General features: G+C 37.8%; 10 protein-coding genes across 10 annotated transcripts; 4 read left to right on the top strand and 6 right to left on the bottom strand.

The window, feature by feature from the left end:
• Positions 1-199: 199 nt before the first annotated feature.
• EV154DRAFT_544033 (uncharacterized protein) lies at positions 200-1,675 on the bottom strand. Its single transcript, XM_051604577.1, has 3 exons — positions 1,360-1,675; positions 942-1,293; positions 200-884 (listed from the first exon to the last, which is right to left on the bottom strand). The coding sequence occupies exons 1-3, from the start codon at positions 1,622-1,624 to the stop codon at positions 278-280; spliced, it is 1,224 nt and encodes a 407-aa protein (XP_051457046.1). The 5' UTR covers positions 1,625-1,675; the 3' UTR covers positions 200-277.
• A 355-nt stretch (positions 1,676-2,030) lies between these two features.
• On the bottom strand, positions 2,031-3,254 carry EV154DRAFT_511042 (uncharacterized protein; the record flags this gene model as incomplete). Its single annotated transcript, XM_051601768.1, has 3 exons — positions 2,031-2,639; positions 2,715-3,066; positions 3,131-3,254. 3 exons carry the CDS (start codon positions 3,252-3,254, stop codon positions 2,033-2,035), a joined length of 1,083 nt encoding a protein of 360 aa, XP_051457045.1.
• Positions 3,255-3,946: 692 nt separating this feature from the next.
• EV154DRAFT_603139 (uncharacterized protein) lies at positions 3,947-7,486 on the bottom strand (the record flags this gene model as incomplete). The annotated part of the gene is made up of 5 exons (XM_051607335.1): positions 7,382-7,486; positions 7,271-7,312; positions 6,683-7,179; positions 6,560-6,622; positions 3,947-6,498 (listed from the first exon to the last, which is right to left on the bottom strand). Exons 3-5 carry the CDS (start codon positions 7,119-7,121, stop codon positions 3,947-3,949), a joined length of 3,054 nt encoding a protein of 1,017 aa, XP_051457044.1. The 5' UTR covers positions 7,122-7,179; positions 7,271-7,312; positions 7,382-7,486.
• A 323-nt stretch (positions 7,487-7,809) lies between these two features.
• Positions 7,810-9,020, top strand: EV154DRAFT_421807 (uncharacterized protein; the record flags this gene model as incomplete). Its single annotated transcript, XM_051596054.1, has 3 exons — positions 7,810-7,974; positions 8,031-8,795; positions 8,859-9,020. 3 exons carry the CDS (start codon positions 7,810-7,812, stop codon positions 9,018-9,020), a joined length of 1,092 nt encoding a protein of 363 aa, XP_051457043.1.
• A 40-nt stretch (positions 9,021-9,060) lies between these two features.
• On the top strand, positions 9,061-9,709 carry EV154DRAFT_511035 (uncharacterized protein; the record flags this gene model as incomplete). The annotated part of the gene is made up of 1 exon (XM_051601767.1): positions 9,061-9,709. A coding segment is annotated over exon 1 (473 nt), but the record flags the coding sequence as incomplete, so codon positions are not given.
• EV154DRAFT_247876 (guanine nucleotide-binding protein subunit beta) lies at positions 9,647-11,231 on the bottom strand. The gene is made up of 2 exons (XM_051594592.1): positions 10,792-11,231; positions 9,647-10,720 (listed from the first exon to the last, which is right to left on the bottom strand). The coding sequence occupies exons 1-2, from the start codon at positions 10,904-10,906 to the stop codon at positions 9,786-9,788; spliced, it is 1,050 nt and encodes a 349-aa protein (XP_051457041.1). The 5' UTR covers positions 10,907-11,231; the 3' UTR covers positions 9,647-9,785.
• A 1,280-nt stretch (positions 11,232-12,511) lies between these two features.
• Positions 12,512-15,277, top strand: EV154DRAFT_511030 (uncharacterized protein). Its single transcript, XM_051601766.1, has 10 exons — positions 12,512-12,758; positions 12,832-12,884; positions 12,963-13,240; positions 13,306-13,334; positions 13,455-13,506; positions 13,560-13,989; positions 14,048-14,145; positions 14,204-14,694; positions 14,757-15,003; positions 15,058-15,277. Exons 1-10 carry the CDS (start codon positions 12,565-12,567, stop codon positions 15,190-15,192), a joined length of 2,007 nt encoding a protein of 668 aa, XP_051457040.1. The 5' UTR covers positions 12,512-12,564; the 3' UTR covers positions 15,193-15,277.
• EV154DRAFT_247746 (Alpha/Beta hydrolase protein) lies at positions 15,225-17,401 on the bottom strand. The gene is made up of 3 exons (XM_051594591.1): positions 16,852-17,401; positions 16,765-16,785; positions 15,225-16,691 (listed from the first exon to the last, which is right to left on the bottom strand). Exons 1-3 carry the CDS (start codon positions 17,366-17,368, stop codon positions 15,358-15,360), a joined length of 1,872 nt encoding a protein of 623 aa, XP_051457039.1. The 5' UTR covers positions 17,369-17,401; the 3' UTR covers positions 15,225-15,357.
• An 819-nt stretch (positions 17,402-18,220) lies between these two features.
• Positions 18,221-19,703, top strand: EV154DRAFT_511027 (uncharacterized protein). The gene is made up of 5 exons (XM_051601765.1): positions 18,221-18,588; positions 18,643-18,770; positions 18,827-18,890; positions 18,947-19,009; positions 19,070-19,703. The coding sequence occupies exons 1-5, from the start codon at positions 18,475-18,477 to the stop codon at positions 19,580-19,582; spliced, it is 882 nt and encodes a 293-aa protein (XP_051457038.1). The 5' UTR covers positions 18,221-18,474; the 3' UTR covers positions 19,583-19,703.
• An 835-nt stretch (positions 19,704-20,538) lies between these two features.
• EV154DRAFT_603135 (peptidase S8/S53 domain-containing protein) lies at positions 20,539-23,677 on the bottom strand. Its single transcript, XM_051607334.1, has 4 exons — positions 22,979-23,677; positions 22,666-22,874; positions 21,738-22,607; positions 20,539-21,682 (listed from the first exon to the last, which is right to left on the bottom strand). Exons 1-4 carry the CDS (start codon positions 23,493-23,495, stop codon positions 20,642-20,644), a joined length of 2,637 nt encoding a protein of 878 aa, XP_051457037.1. The 5' UTR covers positions 23,496-23,677; the 3' UTR covers positions 20,539-20,641.
• Positions 23,678-24,877: the final 1,200 nt, after the last annotated feature.

The following is a 24,877-nucleotide window of genomic DNA, read 5'->3' as shown; positions in this document are numbered from 1 at the left end:
CCAAAAAACTTCTGCCCCTCCCCCTCCTAATTTATACGTGGTGTTTTCAACTTCAGACCTTTTAGTGTATCTAGCTGGTAATATTTATCAGACGTTAACGCTTATCAGAAGTAAAAACTGTTCTTAATCACTTTATCTATTATAATTGTCATATGCAATCCAACTCAACCAACGTAAAAAGCATACTTTTTACTGAGTTGGGGACATATTTGCATTAAATTCAATTTATTGTGGTATCTCTTCTTTTGATGATTTTATAATTGTTACGATTTTATATTTATGGTATAGTTGTTGCTTCTTCTTGTTGTTCCTTATTTGTGTTTTGACGGCGAGCCTTTTTAACAGCCCAATAATATTGCTTAGGCCAAGTTATATCAATGCCTAAGGACTGAGCAGCTGCCAAAACAAAGGCGCTGTCTCTTAAAAATTCGCGACCAATTAAAATAAAATCAGCCTTGTCTTGTGCAAGGATTTTCTCAGCATCATTTCCCTCGACAATTAAACCCACAGCGGCTGTAGAAATATCAGCTTCACGACGAATGGCTTCAGCAAATTGAACTTGGTACATGGGAATTGCAGGATATTTAACGCCCTTCATATTACCACCACTGGAACAATCAACAGTATCAACACCCAGTTTCTTGAATTCTTTAGCTAATTGAATAGATTGCTGAATATCCCAACCGTTAGGATCGAGACCCATAGGTTCAGGGTTGGTGTAATCGGTACAAGAGATGCGGACCCAGAATGGCTTATTTTGAGGCCAGACAGCACGGACAGCTTGGACAACTTCACGAGCAAAGCGAGTACGGTTTTCGAATGATCCACCGTATTCATCAGTACGATTGTTAGAGTTACCAGAAAGGAAGTTACCAATTAAAAGTCTATTTTGTTCATAAAAAAATGAGTCTTATAGTGATATTTTATTCATTCAACATTACCCGTGAGCGGAATGAATTTCCAACAATTCGATACCGGCCTTGTCGGCACGAACAGCAGCATCGGCAAAATCTTGTACGGCTTTCTTTATATCTTCCTTTGTCATGGCACGAGGGGTAGGATAATGAGGAGCAAAAGGAATCTCACTTGCGCTTACAACATCCTTTAACCACCCTCCGTCAGTATCAGATTCAATGTAGTCACCCTTAAAAGGAGCAGCCGTAGAAGCCTTACGACCAGCATGAGTAAGTTGCATTCCAGGGACAGAACCTTGGGATTTAATCACTTGAACGACGTTTTGGATACCTGGAATATGAGCATCGCTCCAAATACCAGCGCATTGAGGAGTGACACCTAAAGTATTAAAAAACAAGTTATTAACATCACAAGACAATAACAGAAATGTCTAAGGTTACTTACGGCCCTCTGGAGATACACTAGTTGCTTCAATGATAACAAGACCTGCCCCTTTTAAAGCAAAAGAGCCATAATGGGTGACGTAAAAATCATTTAGATGTCCGTCTACAGCGCTGTACACACACATAGGGGAAACGCCAATACGGTTATCCATGGTAATAGACTTCTGCTGAAAAGGCTGGAAAAGTTTGACATGTTTAGCAGATTTAAGGTCGACTGGAGTACCAGCAGGCTTTACGTTGTTGTATGCAAGAACTGGAACAGGCATTTTTTCTTTCTAATAATTGATGTTTTCTTAGCAGTAATTATAATAAAAAACGGATGGTTTCTATTCAAGAGAATTCAAATAATCAGAAGTGTCACGCGTTTCTTACTAATTATAAGTGACACGTTTAATTAGTAATCAGAAGAGCTTTTTGCTTCTACATTATCCGAAAATCGATTAAGTTTGTCTACGTTGATGATACTATTAATAGTAATGAGATCAGCATCGAAGTTTTTTTTCTTTTCATAACGACAGTGCAAGAAATGTCCAAGATAGATAAAGTATGCTAGGTCCTATTAAAGTTAGAAGAAACAGAATAACTTAATTATTTTATAATCGAATAAATTTTATTGCAGCATATTTTTAAGCCGATATTGTAAGGATGAAGTCTGTAAAAGTTTTTGTAATTATTTATGGAATAGTTGTAATTTTTTCTTGTTGTTCCTTGTTTGTGTTTTGACGACGAGCCTTTTTAACAGCCCAAGAGTATTGATTGGGCCAAGTAATATCAATATTTAAAGACTGAGCAGCTGCTAAAACAAAAGCACTGTCTCTCAAAAACTCACGGCCAACCAAGATAAAATCAGCCTTGTCTTGTGCAAGAATTTTCTCAGCATCGTTTCCCTCGACAATTAAACCCACAGCGGCTGTAGAAATATCAGCTTCACGACGAATGGCTTCAGCAAATTGAACTTGGTACATGGGAATAGCAGGATATTTGACGCCCTTCATATTACCACCACTGGAACAATCAACAGTATCAACACCCAGTTTCTTGAATTCCTTAGCTAATTGAATGGATTGCTGAATATCCCAACCGTTAGGATCAAGACCCATAGGCTCAGGGTTGGTGTAATCGGTACAAGAGATGCGGACCCAGAATGGCTTATTTTGAGGCCAGACAGCACGGACAGCTTGGACAACTTCACGAGCAAAGCGAGTACGGTTTTCGAATGATCCACCGTATTCATCAGTACGATTGTTAGAATTACCAGAAAGAAAACTACCAAGCAAGTATCTATTTTTTTTCAAAGAAGTATATAAAATAAGTCTTCTAGTGATCTTTTTTGCTACATATGCTATATAGTATTACCCGTGAGCGGAATGAATTTCCAATAATTCGATACCAGCCTTGTCCGCACGAACAGCAGCATCAGCGAAATCTTGCACGGTTTTCTTGATTTCTTCCTTGGTCATGGCACGAGGGGTAGGATAATGAGGAGCAAAAGGAATCTCGCTTGCACCAACAACATCCTTCAACCACCCTCCATCAGCATCAGATTCAATGTAGTCACCCTTGAAAGGAGGAGCCATAGAAGCCTTACGACCAGCATGAGCAATTTGCATTCCAGGGACAGAGCCTTGGGATTTGATCACTTGAACCACACGTTGAATGTCTGGAATATGAGCATCGCTCCAAATACCAGCACATTGAGGAGTAATACCTACAAAAAACCAATGAATCAATAAATAAAATACGCAATATAACAATGTTAAAAAGTTACTTACGACCCTCGGGAGCTACACCCGTAGCTTCAATGATAATAAGACCCGGTCCCTTCAAAGCTAAAGATCCGTAATGTGAAACATGGAAATCGTTAAGATGTCCATCCACAGCACTGTACATACACATGGGAGCAACACCAATACGGTTGTGCATAGTAATAGACTTTTGTTGGAAGGGTTGAAACAGTTTGACATGTTTGACAGATTCAGGGTCAATTGGGGTACCGGGAGGCTTCACGTTGTTAGAGGCAAGAAGTGGAACAGGCATTTTGTTATATGATATATTTGATAAAAATCCACATCGGTAGAAAAGAATCGAGGGCTTTATACATGGGAGAAGTTCTCGGGAAGTGACACGTTTTCTTACTAATTTAAAGGTGACACGCTTTTTTAGTAATCGGAAGGTCTTTTAACACTTAGTTTTTTATCAAGAATTTTACACACCGTCCTTCATCAGATTCCAATGATGACCGGATGGTTTAATTCCTGATCGGCAGCAAAAGATTTATCTCACATTCTTTTTTAATAAGTTTCATATATGACACCGATGATATAACCTTGTTTTCATCATTGTAGTTTTGCTATTTCAAATGTGGGATATTCAGTAACACAACTTATGTCATTATCAAGCTTTCTGGGTTTCGTTTTTTTTTTAAAAAGTACAAACACCGGTTTTATCTCGATAGGAGTTAGTTTACAAAACCTATTTTTTTTTTTTTTTTTTTTTTTTTTTTGACAGCTTGCAGATCAAAGTGAAACAAATTATTTTTTAAAGTAAGATAATATATTTATTAATTATATAGAAAAAAGATGTCATATTTAAATATCATGAAGGGGTTGTTGACCAGCACGGTTGTATTGCGCATCAGGGATATCTTGAGCCAACTTGTAATGAGAAGAGCTGGGAGAGATATCAGCACCATGGTTGCCTGTGGGTTGAGCACCATATTGATTCGTTGTAGGCATATGGGCCTTTGATGTGGGGGATAAAGGAGGACTGGCAATATAATGATGACGATCTGTAGCAATGGAATTCTCATCGAATTGACCAGGATGTGTGTTGAGGCGACCTCCTTCAAGTTGTGTCTTGGAATGAGAAGAGAGACTATCTTGAGACATGGACATACGCTCCATACGCTTGGCTTCATTACGTTTTTGAACCTTGGTCTTGATGTTACTATTGATAATTTTCACAGCAGTGGAGAAGAATCCGGGACGAGAACGAGCGGGAGAGAGAGCAGGAGGCTTTGTGGCATTTTGTTCATGTTCAGGGAGTGCTTGATAGGCTCTGTTTTGAAGGTTTTGGTTCATTTCAACAATCGTTTGAGTGATCTTACTATCGGCCTTGTTGAGTAATTCAGTCACCTTTAATTCCATCACCTTGGCGATTTGCTTTCGTATGTTGCCCAGAATCAAGGGTTGGATAGCCTTATACAACATATTATGGTTACTATCTTGGATCTTGACCTTGAGATTATCCACGTTACATTTACAAGAGGCGACCTTGAAAGTTTTGGCAGGGTTGTCGACCACACTTTGGATACGAAGAGAGATAGAGATACCCTTACCGCCAACAGTTAAAGAGGCTACACCACGATCAGACAACTTGGGGAAACCTGTCTTCTTGTTATAAAAAAAGACAACATCATCGATATCAGCTTGGATTTCACTCATACGAACATGCAAGCTTTGATGACTAGGAGCGGATTCGGTGTCGGATTTGAGACTGAAACTGTTAAAGCTTTCGACCTTGGTTTCAAACACGTTAGGTAAGAGACTGTCACCAGAGATCACAAGGTTTTCAATCACAATGTCAAATTGAGGATCACTATAATCAATACGAGGGACAGGGATGTACTTGATTTCATCAATTAAAGCGGGAAGCAAGGTCATTCTCATATCATTTAAAAGATGAGGCTTGAAAGCAGGATTTCCTTCACCGTCCATCCAAAGGTCATGATGAATAGTAGCAATACGATGGTTCAATTCCTTGGAGATTTCATCCTCCGCCATCAAGTTCATAATCTTGCGGGATTCAGACGACAAATAGTTCAAGTTTTCACGGTATTTGCCCTTGATCATGCTATTACCCACATCCATCAATTGTCTACCTTCTTGCGTAGATTCTTCACGTTGAACATATCCAGGTTCAGTCACAAGTCGATCAGAGTATCGAATCACTTGTTGGTAAAATTCACGAAGTTCTTGATCGTTTTGCATATCACGCATCACTTGTTGAACACCCTGGAGAAGAGGATCAATGGAATATCCTTGAGCCCAGCATTCAATAATTGACTTGAGTTCACGTTCAGATTGCTCTCGATAGTTATCTTGTTGAGGATGATCGCCTTCCCTTGCTTGAGTCTTCACACCTTCGGATACTTGGGTCATACGGGTGGTCCACACCTTCAACAACTTTAATAAAGTTTGGATAGCACCTTGGTATTCGGGATGCTTTTGGATTTGAGCAATGGCTAGCTTGAGTCGACTAATTAATTCATCTTGCTTTTCCTTAGGGAGCTTTTCCTTGACGGTGTTACGAGCATGATGCTTATGTTCATACATTTCATTACGAGCATTTTGATAGAGACGGTTGTTCTCAAGCTTTTGTTGATAGTTATTGGTACCTCCATTGTTGTTGTTATAAGCAGGATCACCATGTTGTTGTTGAAGGGGATCAATATGTGTAACGGGACTGGTGGTTTGATGGTTACCCAATACACCGTGTTCATGATGTTGGTTATTGTGATTAAAGATACCACGGTCTTGGTTATTGTGAAGAGTGTCCTGGTCTAAAGTACTATGTTGTTGGTGTTGTTGGGTATGAAGAGGTTGTTGACCTAAGACACCATGTTGTGGTTGGGTATGAGGAGGTTGTTGACCTAAAGCGCCATGTTGTCCATTCTGATCAAAAGCATTTTGACCTTCGATGGAAGGAGTTGCAGGGAAACCACCTGGAATGAGATTAGGATGAACAGAATCGCCGGTGTTTAAAAGACCTTGATGTCTGGGATCATCATGAGGAGAGCTAACAAGGCGAGGTTCTTGATCATGAAGTGATGTACGATGATGATGAGAATCTTGCATAGGCTCTTGGGGTTGAGTAAGACCACGAGTATGATCATTTTCCATCTTCTTATTGCTATGATCCAAGACCTTGTCAAGATACTTGTCGACAAAGTTCTTGCCTCGCTTGTTGGGATGGTTTTCATCATCTTGAAGACCAGAGCCGGCATTGGAAAGAGAGTCCCCGACCTTGGATGAAACACTGCTGAAGATTTCCTGGGAGATATCAATCAACTCACCCAGGAGAGCACGGAATTCATTGTTGAGAAGGATCAATTTACCGATCTTGAATAATGCATCGGAACCTGCAAATTAAAAAAGTGTGAGTAAACCTTATGCAGCAACAAAAAGCAGCTTGGATCTTACCTTGCTTTCCTTCTTCATTAACGACATTCTTGTCAGTTACCTTGATGGTTTGACCAAGTTGATCTAAGTAAAAGAAAGTTAATAAGGGGGAATGTTTGCAGTGGTATGAAATGTCTGACTTACCTTTTGAAAGAGGTGATTCCATACAATGGAGATGATAGACAAGAGATTGAAACAGCTCATCTTTGTTCTTAACGGCCAAAGATTTTTGAACAGTCTTTAACAGCTTTCTGAAATCATTCAAGAGCAATTTACCGTCGGGGGACATGTTATGTTCTCTGGAAGAGATGACCTTGTTGGTAATCAATTTGTTCAAGAGATCATTCAGTTGAGTGTTCCGAGGCATTTTTCCTTGTTGCATGGCTTGAATAGTGCTCAACATTTGAAGCTTTTCTTCGGTAGCTTTTTGTTTGGCGGCCTTTGGATCCGAATCACTCAAAGGAAGATCATGGCGATCTCCTGAACGACGAGGAGAGGACTTTGGGCTGTTGCGGGTATCAGACACTTCATGATGGGTATTACGGGGATCAGAAGTAGTAGGAGAGGTGGTATGGTTAGTCATTATTGTTTAAAATAGTAAAGTAAATTATTTAATCCATGCCGACCCAAAAGATATGAAGCTATTTATATTAAAAAATAAAAGATTGATTTGGGACAAACGCTATTTTGTCATTCTGTCATCATTGAAAAATCATTTCCTTTTATGGTTACCATTGTGTATTATTCTGGGCAATATCATCATTGTTTTTGACGCTAAAAGATGACAATACTTTAAATAATTATGCAAAGGGTGACGATACTTTTTCGTGTTGATGATCCTACCTCTTTTAATACAGAATGAGTTACACCTTTTTTTTTATGCTTTTGTCGTACTAGTGTTACATTTTACTTCGACTTGAAGCTATTGACACGATTTAAACTCATACCCGGCACACACACAAACAACCCCAAATTAAACGGTTTCTTTTTTTATTCTACGAAAAAAAAAAAAATAAGGTCATGAATATTATACCGCCACATTACTCGGATCGATACATTTGCCAGAGATATAATAAAGCTTTATACATTGTACAACATTTACCTAATTCCTCTAATGTTCAACCCACAAAGGACCAAAAGTTAGAAGTAAGATGATTTCCTACACCCAAAATATGCCCGAACAAAACGAGCTAAACGTATAGTATAGCTTTATTCGTACTATAAACAAGTTTCACAAGGTGATATAGAAACACAAAGGCCAGGCATATTTGATGTTGTTGGTAGAGCCAAGTGGTAATCAGGAAAAGAATAAAGAAAAAACCGATTTTACATACTCATGGTTTTCATGTAGGGATGCTTGGAAAAAGTTGGAAGGGATGAGTGAATTAGAAGCAAAGCACAGATATGTAGAGATATTATTACAAGTGGCTATGGAGGTAAACTTTCATTTTTGCAATTCATATGATTCAATTGTTTAAATGGGGTTTCACAGGCTTATAAGAAACCTGCGGGCAGGGCTCAAGCTCACCAAATCATTCAATCCTTCGCTGTAATGCAACCTTCTGGAGAGAGCGGAGATTCTTCCAGCGAGGAGGAAGACGAAGACGATTCCAGTGCTGATGGATCTGTTGATGCCGAAGAATTAGCCTATTTAAGACAGGTTGAAAAATCAATACCGGGCCGTCCGCCCACATCGTCGTCGAGACAATGGCGCGGAGGAGCGTCCAGTCGAGCTTCTTCTACAGGCCAAATGTCAATGAGAACTGCACCGACTGAGTTCCGATCTTCATCCTCACGTAGTGTGGATTTACGTCCCATGACAACCAGCAGAGCGAGGAGTTCTAGAGTGTACGATGAGAATTTTGATGATAGTGTGAATCCATGGGTGCTTCATCCTTCAGCACGGCAACCACAGTTTCATCATATACCCAATAGACCGAGTATAGTACAACAGGATGCATACAGGTCACCCATGAGCACTTCGTCGTCCGTTACAGCAACACAATATAACAATAGTAGTATGGTCAATGAAAGATCAGGACCGTCGGATCAGCATGTACTGTTAGGACCAGCGACGAAGAGAGCCATCGAGAGTCTTCAACAAGAGATTGAGACATTGAATGAAAGGATTCATGGGTTAAGAAAAGAAATGGTAGATCGAGATAATAAGAGACTAATTCCGGTTAAAAAATCATCGAGTACGTCGTCGTCGTCGTCGTCGTCTACGCCTGAAGATGGCTGGAAATGGGTGATCAAGGTTTGTGTGCACATGTGATGGAAAGAAAGTGATGGTTACTAAAACCAGTAATATTTATTGTAGGCTGCTGTGAAACATGCAATCCTGAATCTGATGACAGGTTCAATATTGTTTCTTGTTCTTTATAAAACGAAAAGCCCAATAGCCCATGTTATCATTCAAATGATTGGGAGGTTTTGGCAGAGGTTCAAACTTTATATTTTAATGAGTAAAGCCGTAGTGTAATGGGCAAATAAAAAAAAAAAAAAAAAAAAAAGAGGGAGTTTATAATACATTTTGTTTGTTTGACGCATAACAATTATTTCCGTTTCCACCCCCCTTTTTTTTATATTTATTTCTTTTCTTCTTCCTTTTTTTTCTTCCTCTTTTTCATCACATTAAAGCAATATGGAGGAAGCAAGCTTGATAAAGAGACCTACACTACTTAGATCACCGCCTAGTATTCAACTGACAACTTATACAGCGCACGCAAATTATAGTAGCCATGAAGAAAAACCCATTGTATATTCCACCGTAGTAAGTCGTACACAGCATAAGATGATGTTGCAAAGACAGTCATTTCTAGCAGATGATAAAAATTATTTAGATCATCCAGAGAATATGCGTAGATTAACTAAAGAATTAGACAGAGTCAATAAAGAATATCGATTCGTTAAACAATACCAAGATCCATTAGCTCTCTCTCTTCAACGCGTGACAAATGCTACCAGTAGTAATAGCTGCCCACCCTCATTGTACACACCTTCCCCCTTGTCTGCTGCTGAGCCATCGTTAAGAAGAAGAGCTTCTCATGATTACTTGCTAAATTTTAAAGAAGAAAGAAGACATTCAACTGGATTTATCGGACGTATATTTGGTAAATAACGCCACCACACCCCTTTCTTTCTCTCATTTTTTTTTAATAATAAAAAGGATAATTTTACAAGTTATCGTCCGTGTAGTGATATATTAATATAAGGAGTTAATAATAAATAAAAAAAAAAGGTGATATTAGGCCCAGACTTTTAATGTTGAATCCCAACTTCCAGTACATAGAGCCATACCATCACCAGCAATACCTAAGCAAGAGACTCTATTATCATGAGCAGACAATATACCGACTCGTTCACATTTGAGGGTATCCCAAACGTTGCAATTGTAATCATCATAACCACCGAATAACAGACGACCAGACGGAGAGAAGCCAATAGAAGTAATACCACACAAGATGGATTCATGTGAATAAACGCTTAGTTCACAATCAGCTCTTAAGTCAAACAGTCTGCATGTAGCATCATCGGAACCCGTAGCAAATGAATTACCGTCCGGAAAGAATTGAACGGCATTGATATCGGATTCATGGCCCACAAAGGTCTGTACACATCTTTTTGTTCTTATATCCCAGACTTTGGCAGTGGAATCACATGCACCGGTAATAAATACATTTGGATTTGGTCCTAGTGATAAACTCATGACATCTCCCGTATGATCTGTAAATTCTTCTGTTTTCACACCAGCATCAATGTCCCACAACATACAAGTCATATCACCTGAAGCTGTCAAGATTTGACGATCATTAATAAATCGACAGCAACTGAGATATCCATTATGCGCAGACAATTCTCTGGCAGGTCTGACGGGTCCATCTCTTGTTCTTAGATTGTAAATGGAACAAATATTATCTAGACCACCACAGGCCACAAAGTTGCCTGAGGGTGCATACGCACATGTCATTACCCAAGAAGATCGAAGTGGTATAGCATGCACTTTATTTGTCGAGTAAGCGTCCCAGACGATTAATTTACCGTCTTGTGATGCTGATACTAGGTGTCTTTTATCTGTAGCCCAATGCATAGAATAAATCTTTGCTAAATGTCCCTTTAATGTTCTTCTTGCTTTCATCACTATACGAGGTAAAGCTTCCACTTCTTTTGCCATTTCTTGTACTAGTTATAACAGTAAATTCATTTGTCTTTTTTTTTCTTACTGCTTTTTTTTTCTTTAGTATCAAACTTACATGTGGTATCGGCTAATGCTTCTTTACGCTGTTTAATTCTTTCTTTTAATGCTTCTGCCTCTCTTCTTGCCGCAGCTATTCTTTCGGGTATATCACTATCATTGGTATTGGACATTTTATTGAAGAAGAAAAAAAAAGTAAAAAAGAGAGAGATAAAAGAAAGAGATAAAAACAAATAAAAAAGGGAGATAATAACAAAAAGGGGTATGTGATTTTTTAAGGGGGGAGTGTAAGTAACAAAGAGAGAGAGGGAGAGCAAATCATGCTCCTTTATTTTTTTACAAGTTGAAGTCTTGCGTTACCATACCAACGCCGTTTGAATGTCCGTCATAAATAGAGTGGCACAGAGCAGTCCCTTACACACGAGAATAAATAGGTTCTCTTTTTCAGTCGTTGTTCGATTTACGAGTTATGAAAAGGAATGAAGACAAATCAAGAAGTTTTTTTTAAAGTAGCCAAAAGTATTTCTGTACTAATCTTGAGGCCGAGGTTAACTGGAAAACGGATAAATGTTGTCCTAAACGTTAATGAAGGGACTTCGAATGCCGTTGCCCATTGTCCCTCGCGTTGTAAGCGTGTCTGAGGAGACCGTCTCGGAAAACCTCAAAACTACAATGCATAATAAAACTTTATCAAAAGATACACAAAAGAAAAGTGTAGCAAAAAAGCTTAAAATCTCAAACTCAAGTCTATTATAAAGGATAAAAACTTTCGCTTGGAATAATCATAAACACGCCACAAATTTGAATAAAGTTTAGTTCAATGCTCAATCATCTTCTTGCCATGTAGTTACGTGTAAATATGGTATCAAAGAGAGGGATTGTTCACAGACAGATGAAATAAGCAAAGAAGATGAATGCCTTACAAGAAAGGTAGAATTCACAGTAGAAAATGTTAAGTCGAATCAGAATGCGAAATTGATCTGAGAAATGTTCGAAAACTGATACTAATGTAGATTGTGCGGCATCTGTAGGATACTTTGTATGGAGAAGTACCTGCCGACAATGCTATTTCTAGAGAATATTTAGTTGCATTAAAAGATATGCCTCCATATAAAGAAACATGCGATTTGCCCTGTATACCATACCATGTTTGACTCTTTGATCTTTAGAGATTGACAGGCAAGTATTCTATCGTGTATTTACCGGAAAAAGGGAAAAATTTCTCTGCATCTGTTTTATTATGATAAGTACGGAAAATGGAAGGGGCTGTATACACAGGTCTGTATCACAAACGAGAACAATACTTCTCAGACTTATGTGTATCGTTTTCATAAAATACAGTTTGGCATCCAAAGACCATCTATTATTGTAAATAGCAAGGGATCCTTTCGGTGAGCTGACCATCAGTGCATTTAGGTACAACGACCAAAAAGCAATGATATCTCGAGATACGTTATCTGCATTGTCAGTGTTGGCTCCACTTATATTTAAGCGGACATTTCCCGCTTATAATTATAGCACCAGTTAACGCAATACCAAGTTTTATAAGTGTAATCCTAATCCCTTTTGGATGAGAGAGATCGAACGGACAGTGGTAAAGCTGCTACGCGGAAAAGTAAGTGGTTTATTACCTTGCTTTGTTTAATTAATGTGACGACTAATTTTTAGGGAAGGTTGGCAGAGTGTCAGGTTACCTTATTGAGTTCCCTGTTTTTTCTAATGCAATTTTAAACTCATTGAATAGTAAAAAGTCATGTCTTTTTTTTTTCTTCTTATATTTTCTCTCTTTCTTTTTCTTTTTTTTTTATATTTTCTTTCGCTCAGGGCAATCATGGCAACCGTAAAACCTATCATCAGACTTCCACCTCGTAGTAAATCATGTACGACTCGTTCAGTGTACGTGGATGATAACAGTCATGATCAACAACAGCAACTTGTAACTGAAGATCTATACTTTGAAGATGACGAAAACCGATTATCCGATTATGATATTGAAAGACTGTTACAGGAATACAATCTTTACAAGTAAAGTATTACCCTTTTCACTCGTATATATATATAAAAAACTAATTATAAAAAACGTGTTGCAAAAAAAAAGTATCAAGAGAGAACGAGGTGGCGGATATTTAAGCTTCCCGGATTCCAAAATTGGTAAGTGACATGAAAAAAATTTGACCAGTTTTTTTATTTATTTATTGGAATGGTGTTACTTATACTGTTTAATATTAGCGGATAGAGTGTATTCTCTTTTTAATGGTTACATCTTTACAAATGGAACAATACTCAAGTTTAGATTATCACCTTATCAAGAACCTCAAGCCGAAGGGCCTATTTTGGAAGTTCGAAATCTACCAAATCATATTGATCATAATACGCTTTATGACATATTTCGCCCTTACGGTCCCTTAAGTATTTGCAAACCTATTACGGAGGATGGTTCTCATCGTGGAAAAGCCCTCGTCCAGTTCTTTCATCGATACCACTCCGATTCCTCTGTCAGCGATCTGGTGAGTTTCCCCAGGGCTTTTCTTAATCTTAACTTGTACTCAAATCTTATTTTTCTACAAAATAGAATAACAAGACTTTTGATGGCAATACAATGTAAGGCAAAGGAGATTTTAAATTTTTTGGAACGGAGTATTTCTTTTGTACTCCCCTCCCTCTCCCTTTTTAACACGTCGTTTTATTTGTTTATTGAACACGTCCTTTTTCTCTAAATAGTCAAATCACTGTATTAATGGTGAATAACGCAACACGTTATCCCGTGAACCTCGTAAGTTAATCAACATGCATATTCACGAAGTTATTAATTTAAACTATGCGCAGAACCAATCTTTATCTACACCTACCACCATGGTTACTTCGGCTGCCGCTGAAAAAGAAAACAGCTTTGTAGATTACATGAATTTATATGTCAAGAATTTGGACCCGACGATTGATAATACGGACTTGTTCAACATATTTCGTAAATTCGGTCGCATCGTATCAGCAAGGGTCATGAGTAATCCTCAAAATGGTTTATCCAAGGGGTACGGATTCGTCAGTTTTGGAAAGCCCGAAGAAGCTGCTCTGGCTCTGGAAGAAATGAACGGCTTTCAGTTCCGTTCTAAGCCCATGATTGTGGCATATCATGAACCCAAAAAGCCTCGTCAGGAAAAATCCACTTCTACCACCACATCGTCTTTTCATTCTCCTATTGATTACGCTAATAATACCAGTACTTCTCCCTATTTCGAGACTAGACATCCTCATGAAGGTATACCATATTTGCAGAACCTCCACAGTTTTTTATTTATCAGTTCATGTTTTAGTAGGTCCTTTAAATGGCCTGGGTATCGACCATGTAGACCATTTATCAATGAACGTAAAAGAGCTGTCAGTCGGCAACACAAACGTTCCTATGCAACGCAAGGTAAAAAAAAAAGTGCTGTTAATATAGGGCCAGCAGGGTTATTGACGGTTTATCTTAGCTATCGACCATTGCATTAGTGGAAAACAGCTTCTCACCCCCGCCAATCCGTACCTCACCTCAATTTGCAGCACGTCCATCCTTGGCTTCATTAGCCTCGGGGGCTAGTATTCAGCCGGCACCCCCCAACAGCTATGAAAAGACGGAGCAGGAAAAAATAGTGGAAGAGCCTTCGAGATCACTTCGACGTCGTGGATCATTAGAATCTGTCAATTCTGTCATGACAGAGTCAAGTGCACATATCCAACGTCAACGTATGACGGAAGCTGTCAAACGATGTGGCTCCTACGGAAAGGAATTGCATGACATTGTCGACATGTTATTGACCCTGAAAAAAAAGGAAAGATCCATTTGTCTTTTCAACCCTGATTTCCTGTTAGATAAAATCAATGCCGCATTAGAAGCCTTGGAGATTTGTGAAGATGAAGAAGAGGAAGAGGAACCTGTCTTTGTTTCTGAGAAAAAAAGAGAGAAAATCGAGTTAAAGCATAGGTAAGAAGAAGAAAAAAAAACTTTACCTTACAGTGTATACTAATCCAAGAATGTGTCTGTAGAGCTTATATACCAGTCAGTACTTCACCATTGTTACCCTTGAGAAAAAAGAGTATATCTCCTCCTGCTACGACTGTTCAAGAGACAGTTGTTATACCTCCTCGCAAATCAAAAGCCATACCCATTGTAGCCCCACCTGCAGAATCCATCAAGACAGCCGAGATTAAAGCCATGTTAAGTTCCTTTGATGGAAAGGCAATACATGAAAAGAAACAACTTTTGGGTGACCAACTTTTTCCTTTGGTCAAGGTAAGACTACACCCCACATGTTGTTTGACTTTGAAAATTAATTTACAAATATAGGCAACTGGTGTGAGACACGCACCGAAAATTACCATACGATTATTGGATTCAATTGAATTGGAAGAATTGGCTAAAATTATGTTTGATAAGGACTTACTAAAAGTTCAAGTAGACAAAGCATTTGCTGGCTTATAATTCTTTTTTTTTTTTTATTTTTTTATTACGTTACTGGAAGAACGTAATTCTCTTTTTTTTATCTCTCTTTTTTCAATATATTACTAAACTAAATAATTCTATACCTTTCATTGTTATGTCTAAAATTTTATTTATTTTAATAATTTGCGTTTGCGGTTTCCTTTTTCAGTCATTTTTGCACATGTTGATCTTGGAGGGTTTATAGTAAACACGTGCACGTTCAAGTCCCTCAAAATAATGAATAGGAATATGATCTCGCAGAAAAAAAGGGTAGAACCATTCGATAATAGGAATAGGGTTCTCTACACGTTCAATCCAAGGTCTAATCCACCAAGGATATGCTTTCATATCCGGTAGAGGTGCCGCTTTCTTTTCTTTGGCTTGCAATTGTCGATTTCGTGGAAAATCGCTGTCCGAAACAACCACATCCACTTTTAGGTTCGTTTGATGACTGGATGGGTAGATCTTGAGTGGGTTGGGATCCAGTGTGGCGTGTGTAATCTGAACTGCATGACCCACATGAGAAAAATTAAAGAAATCCGTTTGAGGCACATAATGCCCGATCGTCATGTTGTTATAGCCAGGGGGGATACGACAGATAATGTCAGATTTGTTGATAATACGCCATAAAGTTGATGTTCGAGCAAGCGGTGCGTTGGAATAGGATGCAAACATGGATGCGAAATCGTTATCGCCCACAGCTGGAAGACCAATGACGTAGGCATCTCGTACAGTACAGTGAGGTGCAATATCTTCAGGACATTTTAACCATCTCGCAAATAATAATGTACCCATGGCAGCACCAAGAGAATGGCCTGTAATCCAGACTTGCACAGGTCGAGAAGGATGGTTGGAGGATTGTTGGATTTGACGAGCCTTTTCTCTCACTGCACTTTGAATGGCATAATAAGGATCACGTGCATCCTCATCATCAATGTGAGTAGGGAACAAACTGTCATAAAATCCTTCATGTGCAGATCCAAATAAGTAAGATCTTGCATCTGTTCTTTGTAAAGTAGCATCCACTAAAAATTCACTATAATTGGTAGGCGTTGTTCCTTTAAAAGCCACAATAATAAAGGGATTATTGGGATCCATTGACCAAAAGAGACCACAGAATGGTCCACCCAACGACTTGAGTTCTGTAACACCAGCAAAATGAAGACTATACCTTCTTGCAATTTTACGAATAGGACGTTCTGATTCCCAAATCAGTTTTTTCATTTCCAATTCGACTTGATCTAAACTGAGCTTGAGCCTGTTGCCTTTATCAAAGTTTGTACGGATGCGATAAGCTTCAGTGACTTTGCCATCGTGACGTTCATAGACTAAAGAAGAAAGGATGGTCATGGTTTGAGCAATGGCCACGTCAAATACACGATGTCGACGATCATCCGTACTATCTTTCTTTTCAGAAGCACCTGGGGTTTGACCAAGTGCAAATAATGTGGACAAGATTAAATTGTACGATTTCTCAGATGTCAATAGTTGTGGTGCGCCTGAAGAGAGAGAGAGAGAGGAGTTAAATATTTATGTTGGACGCATGATTATAGGCTGATTTTTTTTTTTTACCCCAATTAATGATCCCAAAATCTAATTAAAGTAGCGTGTGTATGATTAGCCATCATGACAATGATGAATTTTTTTTAGACAACTTACTATTTCCAAAATCTTCACTGATACGTTTAACAAGTTGCGTACCACCGAGATGATCCATAAACATTTTTAAGCCGATTTCGAATGCAAATAAAAGCACACTAATGATCGGATAGGTAAACACAAAAGCCAATGAACTCAGAGGCGAAGTAAAAATCACGATCCAATTGAAATAAAAGGCCAAGAACAGGTTCTTGTAGACACCCAAAACATACCGCCAATACCCACTAGGGCGCATGCGTTTTTTGTTGGTATAGGATATCAATCGATGAATGAAATAAATGGTATATTCCGTAAAGTTTTTAGGTTTCGCTAGCGTAGGCCCTTCATGGTTTTTCTTGTTGATGATTTCATCAAAATGTTGTTTGGAGCTGTGCTTAGCGTCCAGGTAACCATGATCATCAACCGCCTCATCGTCCCCCTTTGCATTATTTGCTTCAGCTAATAATTCTTCTTGTTCTTCCGCTTCGTCTTCTTCCTCAGTTATGTTATCCATGAATGAATGTTTACGTGGTGTCATTTTTTGTGTTTTGTGTTTTTTAGTAAAGAAAAGAAGAAGAAAGCCAATTCAAATAATAATTCAAATCGTTTATAATTAGCCATTTGGGGGAACACAAACTTTTTTTACATGAACCCGATGACGTTGATGAATTATAAAATCAATAGCGGTTCTTGAAAAGAGCTTTAACCCTTCCTGCAGAGACGCAAAAATTAGGATTCATTTATTTTAGAGTTTGGACTATTCTTTAGGTTCACCAACAAATAATGCTCAACTTTTCATTGCTAAAATATGTCTTTGGTCAAAATTCAGTTTGTGTGCAGTGGTAGCTAAAAAAAACTAGGGGAAAATCATGATTTAGTTAAAAAAACATAAGTAATGATTGCCTCGATCTCTTATTGTATAATAGTGATATATGTTTCCGTATCTATTTTCTCACATATTATCCCTAAATAACTGGAAATTCTGCTGCTATAATGAGAAACCTATGTATTTTCCTACTGGAAAGAGCAGAAGCCGAAAAGTTTATCCTTCAAGTTGTTGGATAGTTTGGGAACCGACCCTTTTGTAAAAATGTTACATTTTAACATTAATTATTTTCAACATCACTGCTATCATTTATCATTATACTGGATGCCCTTGATGCTAATTTTTCAACAAAAATACGTTACAGGAACATTTGCGTTTACCCGAAAACCATTTTGGCTTTCCTCAAGATCAGAAACGAATAGTATCTTCGGCTTCGGGGGGTAACATGTTCTGCCAATGCCCCAAAAAATGCGCCACGTTTGTCTCAGACTTACGTTAAGAATAAAATCGTTCATCATTTTTGAGCAATTGTTTGTTTAGGAAAGAAATTAGAAACAAAATAAAGGAACAACGTTTATAAAGATGCCATATCTTAAATTAGTTTTTGGTGGACTTGTAGCAACAGTTAACTCATGTTGAATTGTGAAGAGCTTGGTAGTAACAGCGATTACCTTTTATCGAAGTGTAATTCATACTGCACGTGATGTCTAGAAAACAGTTTTTTGTGTATATCATTTCTTTAGCCTTGTACCTTTTTTTATTATTATTATTTTCAATGTTGGGACCTGATCCAAATGTAACCATTTGAAGAAAACAACATGGCCCTTTTTTCACTAATCTTCCTTTTTATTTTACAACAGAAAGAGCTTTTAAAAGACTCTGCGCGATTAGCTGTTTTTCTACAAGAGTGTCTTTCTTTGGGTAGTCTTCGGGTAAATAATAGAGGTTAAAGTAAAAGCATAAGGATTCATCTTGTTTTTTCTTAGGGATTTCGACACTTTGAGACATTTGTTCGGGGAAGAGAAGAACTTGTATTATTTGTTTCCTCAAAGGACCATAAAAGTGTATTCTCTACCCTCATGCCTTTGCCTATCTTGGAAAGTCACTATACAGGGTATACAGGACGCCTTTTGCATAAAAATAGCTTATTAATTTTTTAAATCAACTCAGAAACCAAGTGTCGAAATGGAAATTACCCGAGCTGATAAGTCCAATGGATAAAGATTTACGACTGGTAATAACCTCTCCCAAACGCCAATAGCTTTGCTTTAATACTTGTGTTTTTAATAGGAAAAAGATCGAACTGTATTTCTTATAGCCGGTTATGCAAAATATCGATGTCCGTATGTCTGGGTAAATAGGTGTAATGTTTCTCTCTCGTTTTCTATGTTTTTGGCACTAACTTCATATTAGTTAAGATCACATCATGAACAACTTATTCAACCTGATCACTTAGAAGACGATAATCCGCTTCAGCTATCCAAGACAACAGAATGGAAAAATAACAGTATATACTATTTGCCCATAGACTTTTTTTTTCGTTTTATTTATTATTTGTTCATCATTTTAGATGTGTCGTTATGGGAAATTCTATCTGAAATACTATCCATGACAATTCGTCCTGACAATCCTTTTGAGCTAGACTTTGGCTATATTGACGCATTGCCTTTAGAAGAAGCAGTATTACTGACCGGTGGTTTGATAGTATTTTTGGAAAATATTTGGGTACAGGCCGATCCTAACATCACTTTTGTCGATAAAGGTAAAGCTCGTAAAGAAAAAAATAGAGTTCATCTCATAAAAATAGAGCCTCTGATCAAATTTAACTGTCCTTTAGTGTATGATGACATAAAAGTGCTACAATCAAAGCATCTAGACAACATGTACAGATATAGCATAAAAGTCAAAACAGATGGCTCGCATTAAAAAGCAGTGAATTAAAAATGATGCTTCAAATACGTATTTTTTATTTTTGCGGGGCCTGGACTCTTTATGGTAGTACATATCATTCTGTAAATAAGTTTTACAAAACTTCAAGTTACGTCAGGTATGACTATCACCAAACCGTAAAAATATCCTATTTTGTGAGCTTATGTCATATAAACAATATTTAAGTTTTCAATTTAAAAATAGCGCTGATTTGATACGGTTGGAAGGCTTCAACTGCCGGGTAATTATTTTGCCAGGCCAAGCGAATCACCCATCGTTGACAGTAGCTCCATACCCTCAATGTTCGTTTCTAACAAACTGAATTTTGCTTTTAATTCTAAACTAAAATCATGTTGGAAAGTCCAATACTAGCTTCTTCATATGTCAAAGTTTGTTTAAAAAATTCTCAAATCATTCGACCTATTATAAAAACTGTCAGCTTATTCTAATGTAGATCAATTGTAGTTGCAGCTCTGCTTCTGCAAATGCAATACCAATAATTTCAACGACCGAAATATAATATGCCTAATAAAGCTATTAACTTCGTTTTGTTAGATGTGTAATCAACTAACTTTTATTTGGGACCAAAGTTGTCAAACCTCAGACTGTTGTTGCTGCAAAGAGGCGCCTGTCCGCATATAGGGTGATGAAATTGCTTGAAAAAAATAGATCTGTGCATTTTTTTATAAGCACGTTCGTACGCCTAACAATGGTAAAAAAAAAATCCTCGGCTGTTTATTCAGTCCTAGGTGTTTTTGACAGTAACAGTGCAAGACACTGTCGAGACCATCTTCGAGATTACTGACTTGTATACTAGGGAAGACTAGCGCTGTGTAAAATAGTATAAAAAATGCGATGAGATATCCTGGTAAATCTGTGTCATAAATCCTCTCACTCAATAACTGTAAGAAGATAATTTTTGATTGGTAAACTAAACCAAAATTAAAATAAGTGACGTTTTAAAACGATGAGGAATTTTATTAATATTATTATACTTGTACATCTTTAATTTTTATAAGGAAAAAAAAGAGGGAATTATTAAACATTAATAGTATTTTAGTTCTTGAGAACAATAGGACCGGAAGTATAAGTTTCCCAGTCTTTCTTGGTCTTAGGATTACCGAGCAACTTAAGGGCGCTTAAACGCCACAAGTAAGTACCGGCAGGAGCGGGAATAGGGAATGGAGCATCAGGGATAGAAGCAGGAATATAAGTTCCGTCCCAAGAATATTGATCGTATCTGGTATCACCGGTGAGGAAGTTACGACCGTTGTAATCTAAACCGGTCAAGAAAAGACCGACAACCTTCTTAGTCTTGGCATCTAAAAGTTCGGCTTTAATTGTCTTGGAAGGTGTTAATAATCGAATAACAGCAATTGGGCTAGAGTTCTTGACAGCACGGTCAAAGGTAAAAGTATCTTTGGGTCCGTATTCGTTGCTTTGGCGATCAATAATGGTGGGGAAGCCAGTGTCAAAAACGGGGAGAGTCTTTTGAGAGCCGACAACACCAAAGTAAGGAACCTTGATGTCTTTACCGTTGGACTTTTGCTTGGAAACAACATGAATAAAGCCACCATAGAAGATGTGATCTTTAGGGTTAGTCTTAGGAGGAGTGACAGTGAAAGTAATCTTCTTGGATTTTCCAGGAGCAAGCTTGAATGCTTTAGTGGAGAAACGCAACTTGGCAGCAGCAGAGTAGTTATCGGCAGGTTCAAGAGGGGCATAACCAGAAGCTTTGACATCATAAGGTGAAATAGCGGTGGAGATGTCGTTCTTCACTTCGTAGGAGATGGTCTTGGAACCACGGTTGGTGATGGTGATAGATTGGGTCTTGGATTTGCTATCAGAAGAATCCTTGAAAGTAATTTGGGCGGGAGTAACGTGTGTCTTTTGAGTGATAGCATCGTAAACTTGAACAAGACCAGCACCTTGACGGATAGGAGAGTCAATAGTAGAAGTGTTATAAACCTTTGTGGGAAGGGCGTAGTTTTGGAATTGCTCGTTTACAAAAGAAATTGATTGTCTCTTCTTGGAACCTTCTGAATGAACATACAAGGCAACAGATCCAGCAACATAAGGAGCAGCCATTGAAGTACCCTACACTTTAATTAGTCATATTTTTCTTGATTGCTATCAAAAAAAAAGTACTTACAGACATAATACCCCAGCTATCGAGGTAACGAGGAAGAGTAGAGTATACATTACCACCGATACCTGCAATATTAGGCTTGAAATTAAGTTCAGATTCCGCACCATTACTGGAGAAACTGGAGATTGATCCACCATCAGTAACAGGATGAATGGCACCAGCATGGTTGAAAGTAATTTTAACAGATCCCTTGAGAATGGCAGCAACAAGTTCTTTACCGTCAGCATTTGTAATAGAAACAACGGGAATGGTCACACCAGGTACAGATGCAGATAAAGAGCCATCAACATTGTTATAAATGATAGCACCTACAGCACCAGCACTAGCGGCATTGTTTACTTTATCGGAAAAGTTACATGAACCTCTTTGAATAAGAGCAATCTTACCCTTGACATCAGGAGAGATTTGAGCAGCAGTACAAGAGTCAGCAGCAGTACCGGGGGTCTTATCTGAAATGGCAACATCATTATCAACAATTGTATCAACACCACTGGGACTATACAAAATTCCGTGATCAATACCAGAAGCTGTAAGCTCTTTGGCAGTGTAGTATTGGTTCTCGACGGAGGCAACAGTGAATGCATTTTTGGAAGTACCGGGTTGACCAACGGTATAGATACCTTGGGCACCAGAATTACCAGCAGAAATAACAACACTAACTCCCTTTTCAACAAGTTTGTTCACAATATCAGACTCAGTATCACTGGTTGTACCCCATGCATTTGTGGCGCCCAAACTGAGATTGACAACATCAGCTCCGGCATCATAAGCCATCAAGAGAGCCTTAATAACCACATCATTGGAGACCTGACCTGTACATCCAAACACTCTGAACATGGCAAGGTTAGCTTCAGGTGCAACACCAGTAAAGTTCTAAAGTATAGTAAATGTAAGCATTGATACTAAAAAATACAAAATCAAGGATTCTTACAGTAGAGGCTTCATAACCAGCAATAATACCGGAAACATGAGTACCGTGACCAGATGCACCAGATGCAACACCACATTTATCAAGAGGATCGCTGTCGGGAACAGGATTATTTGAGCCAGTGTATGCATCACCGACCAAATCATAACCATTGCTCACTTTAAAACCTTTACCAAAGCCACCACCTAAAGCAGGATGCAAATAGTCGATACCTGTTCATACAAAAATAAAGATGATTTTCAGTATACATTACAAATATTTACACCGCGGAGCCACAACTAGCGTAACGATGTAAATGATGTCAATATCTAATTACCTGTGTCTAAAACGGCCACAAGGACACCTTTACCCTTGTTTTTAAGCTCGCTATGAACTCTGTCAACCTGAGTCATAGCATGAGGCAAGACAGATGGAGTAGAAGCCTTCTTTCCTTTCTTGATCTTTTCGACAATAATCTCGGGACGATTGATGAGTCTAACAGGAGTGACAGATTTAACGTCAGATCTATCGAGGATGGTTTGTAAAGAAGATGTATGGATAGCATCATCAGTTGTATCAAGCTTAATTGAGAGACCGTTGAAAAGCTCGTGAGAATATCTTTGATTGACCTTTAAATCAGATTCGATTCCTTCTTGAAGAGATTGAGTGAAAATAGAGCCAGCAGACTTACTCTTGCTAGTGAAACTAACGATGTAGCGACCGGGGATAATGTCACTGCTTCCTTTGTTGTATTTGGGATGGATAATGTTAATCGCATCGGCTGTCATAACAAAGACTGCTAAGCAAACACCAGCCACCACAATTGGGAAATAGGAGAATGAAGGTTTTTTCATTGTTTAAAGAAAGTAATTATCAAGGATAGATAAAAAGAAGGGAAAGGGGAAAGGATGGTTGAGGAAGTGATTGGAAGTTTTTGTTTGTTATGTAAAAATGCGACACAAATGACTTGTTTATATAGGTTTTTTTTTCTTTTTTTCACTAAGCAAGACGAAATATTACATGCATATTTAGCAATCTTATGGAGTGTGTGTAATGTATGTCTGGCTTTATAATGTACTTATCTTATATGAAAATATGACTTGAAGAAAGTTTTTAATGCACATGTTAAGATAACTCTGTTTGGACATATTTCACAAACTGTACCAAGTTTAGGAAGAAAGTCCAATAATGGTAAGACAATTAGCATCACGTACAACTGTCTGTGTCACATAATGTAATACTGGAATCGAAAAATATCTATAAATCGTAATCGTTGTTACTTGACAAAAAACAGATTACAAGCTCTTTTAAAAGTCGATCACTTTTAATTTCTCGTATGAACGTTGGACAAAGTGTAAGGTCAATTCCAGCAAGCTTATTTTGGCATGGAATACTTAAATTAGACATATATCAAGGAGTTCTAAAGAAAGGCACACCCATCCATCGAGAATTTACCAATCAATGCAGCTAAATAATATTGCATTTATTCGGTTGTCTCTTGGTTCTTTAAAACATATATCGTGTAACGTTTTATTATTAGTAACTAGACTATACTTATGTTCTAGCTATGCTTCACTCTATATTACAAAGCAAATTTAAAGTAATTTTTGCCTGCCAGATACATTATAACACGGTATTCTTTTAAACAATTTATAGATATTTATTTCCTTTGAATATGTGAAAATTGTAACTATAATCGTCAAACAGCATTATTTACCACATTTAAAATAAAAAAATATAATAAAAAGTTCATTGCAATTAAGCATTTAATATGAAGGCTTCGCAGCTTGCATAGATAACATAACTACAAAATAAAGTTTCAGTCTCGTATAATGTTATATTATTTAATACTATGATCAGTTTGTGTGTCCTAATCGATCGGCGCTAAAGAGCTTGGTGGTACTATACACACTTGAAGCGGTGACCGGCACAACTAATGGAGCATATTTTAATGATATAGAGCGCTACAGTGTTAATATAAACATAATTTAAAAAAGCAAAGTAAAACAAGTGATTGTAAGAAAGTATACTAAAGCCATCTAACAAAAAGCAAAGGAATGTGCATCATACAAAAAAATTAAGGTTTGTTTTTGAAAAGTCACAAGGATTACGCCAGCAACAATAATCAGGACATGTTTTTTGATCTCGTCTAGTAGGCAATCTTTTAGGCGTTCTGGATAACAGGAATAACAGGTTTGAAAATTTAAGAAATACTAAGCCAAAATTAAAAGGAAAT

This window comes from Mucor mucedo (genome assembly GCF_025094135.1).
Source record: "Mucor mucedo strain NRRL 3635 chromosome Unknown EV154scaffold_53, whole genome shotgun sequence".
Classification (NCBI taxonomy): domain Eukaryota; kingdom Fungi; phylum Mucoromycota; class Mucoromycetes; order Mucorales; family Mucoraceae; genus Mucor; species Mucor mucedo.
Note: the sequence above shows the minus strand (reverse complement) of the source record. Positions and strands in the feature narration are given on the sequence as shown.

Excerpts from the sequence above, each read along its gene's own strand:
- EV154DRAFT_511030 (XM_051601766.1), top strand. The coding sequence starts at position 12,565 with ATGGCAACCGTAAAACCTATCATCAGACTTCCACCTCGTAGTAAATCA. Across the intron at positions 12,759-12,831 it reads CAGGAATACAATCTTTACAA|TATCAAGAGAGAACGAGGTG; the intron begins GTAAAGTATTAC and ends GCAAAAAAAAAG. Across the intron at positions 13,335-13,454 it reads ACTTTTGATGGCAATACAAT|TCAAATCACTGTATTAATGG; the intron begins GTAAGGCAAAGG and ends TTCTCTAAATAG.
- EV154DRAFT_544033 (XM_051604577.1), bottom strand. The coding sequence starts at position 1,624 with ATGCCTGTTCCAGTTCTTGCATACAACAACGTAAAGCCTGCTGGTACT. Across the intron at positions 1,294-1,359 it reads TAGTGTATCTCCAGAGGGCC|GTGTCACTCCTCAATGCGCT; the intron begins GTAAGTAACCTT and ends TTAATACTTTAG. Across the intron at positions 885-941 it reads GAAATTCATTCCGCTCACGG|ACTTTTAATTGGTAACTTCC; the intron begins GTAATGTTGAAT and ends TGAACAAAATAG.
- EV154DRAFT_511027 (XM_051601765.1), top strand. The coding sequence starts at position 18,475 with ATGGCCCTTTTTTCACTAATCTTCCTTTTTATTTTACAACAGAAAGAG. Across the intron at positions 18,589-18,642 it reads TTTCTTTGGGTAGTCTTCGG|GGATTTCGACACTTTGAGAC; the intron begins GTAAATAATAGA and ends GTTTTTTCTTAG. Across the intron at positions 18,771-18,826 it reads TTGGAAAGTCACTATACAGG|AAACCAAGTGTCGAAATGGA; the intron begins GTATACAGGACG and ends AAATCAACTCAG.
- EV154DRAFT_247746 (XM_051594591.1), bottom strand. The coding sequence starts at position 17,368 with ATGACACCACGTAAACATTCATTCATGGATAACATAACTGAGGAAGAA. Across the intron at positions 16,786-16,851 it reads CAGTGAAGATTTTGGAAATA|ATTTTGGGATCATTAATTGG; the intron begins GTAAGTTGTCTA and ends TACTTTAATTAG. Across the intron at positions 16,692-16,764 it reads TTTTGGGATCATTAATTGGG|GCGCACCACAACTATTGACA; the intron begins GTAAAAAAAAAA and ends CTCTCTCTTCAG.
- EV154DRAFT_603135 (XM_051607334.1), bottom strand. The coding sequence starts at position 23,495 with ATGAAAAAACCTTCATTCTCCTATTTCCCAATTGTGGTGGCTGGTGTT. Across the intron at positions 22,875-22,978 it reads TGTGGCCGTTTTAGACACAG|GTATCGACTATTTGCATCCT; the intron begins GTAATTAGATAT and ends TTGTATGAACAG. Across the intron at positions 21,683-21,737 it reads ATAGCTGGGGTATTATGTCT|GGTACTTCAATGGCTGCTCC; the intron begins GTAAGTACTTTT and ends ATTAAAGTGTAG.
- EV154DRAFT_247876 (XM_051594592.1), bottom strand. The coding sequence starts at position 10,906 with ATGTCCAATACCAATGATAGTGATATACCCGAAAGAATAGCTGCGGCA. Across the intron at positions 10,721-10,791 it reads AGCATTAGCCGATACCACAT|TACAAGAAATGGCAAAAGAA; the intron begins GTAAGTTTGATA and ends TGTTATAACTAG.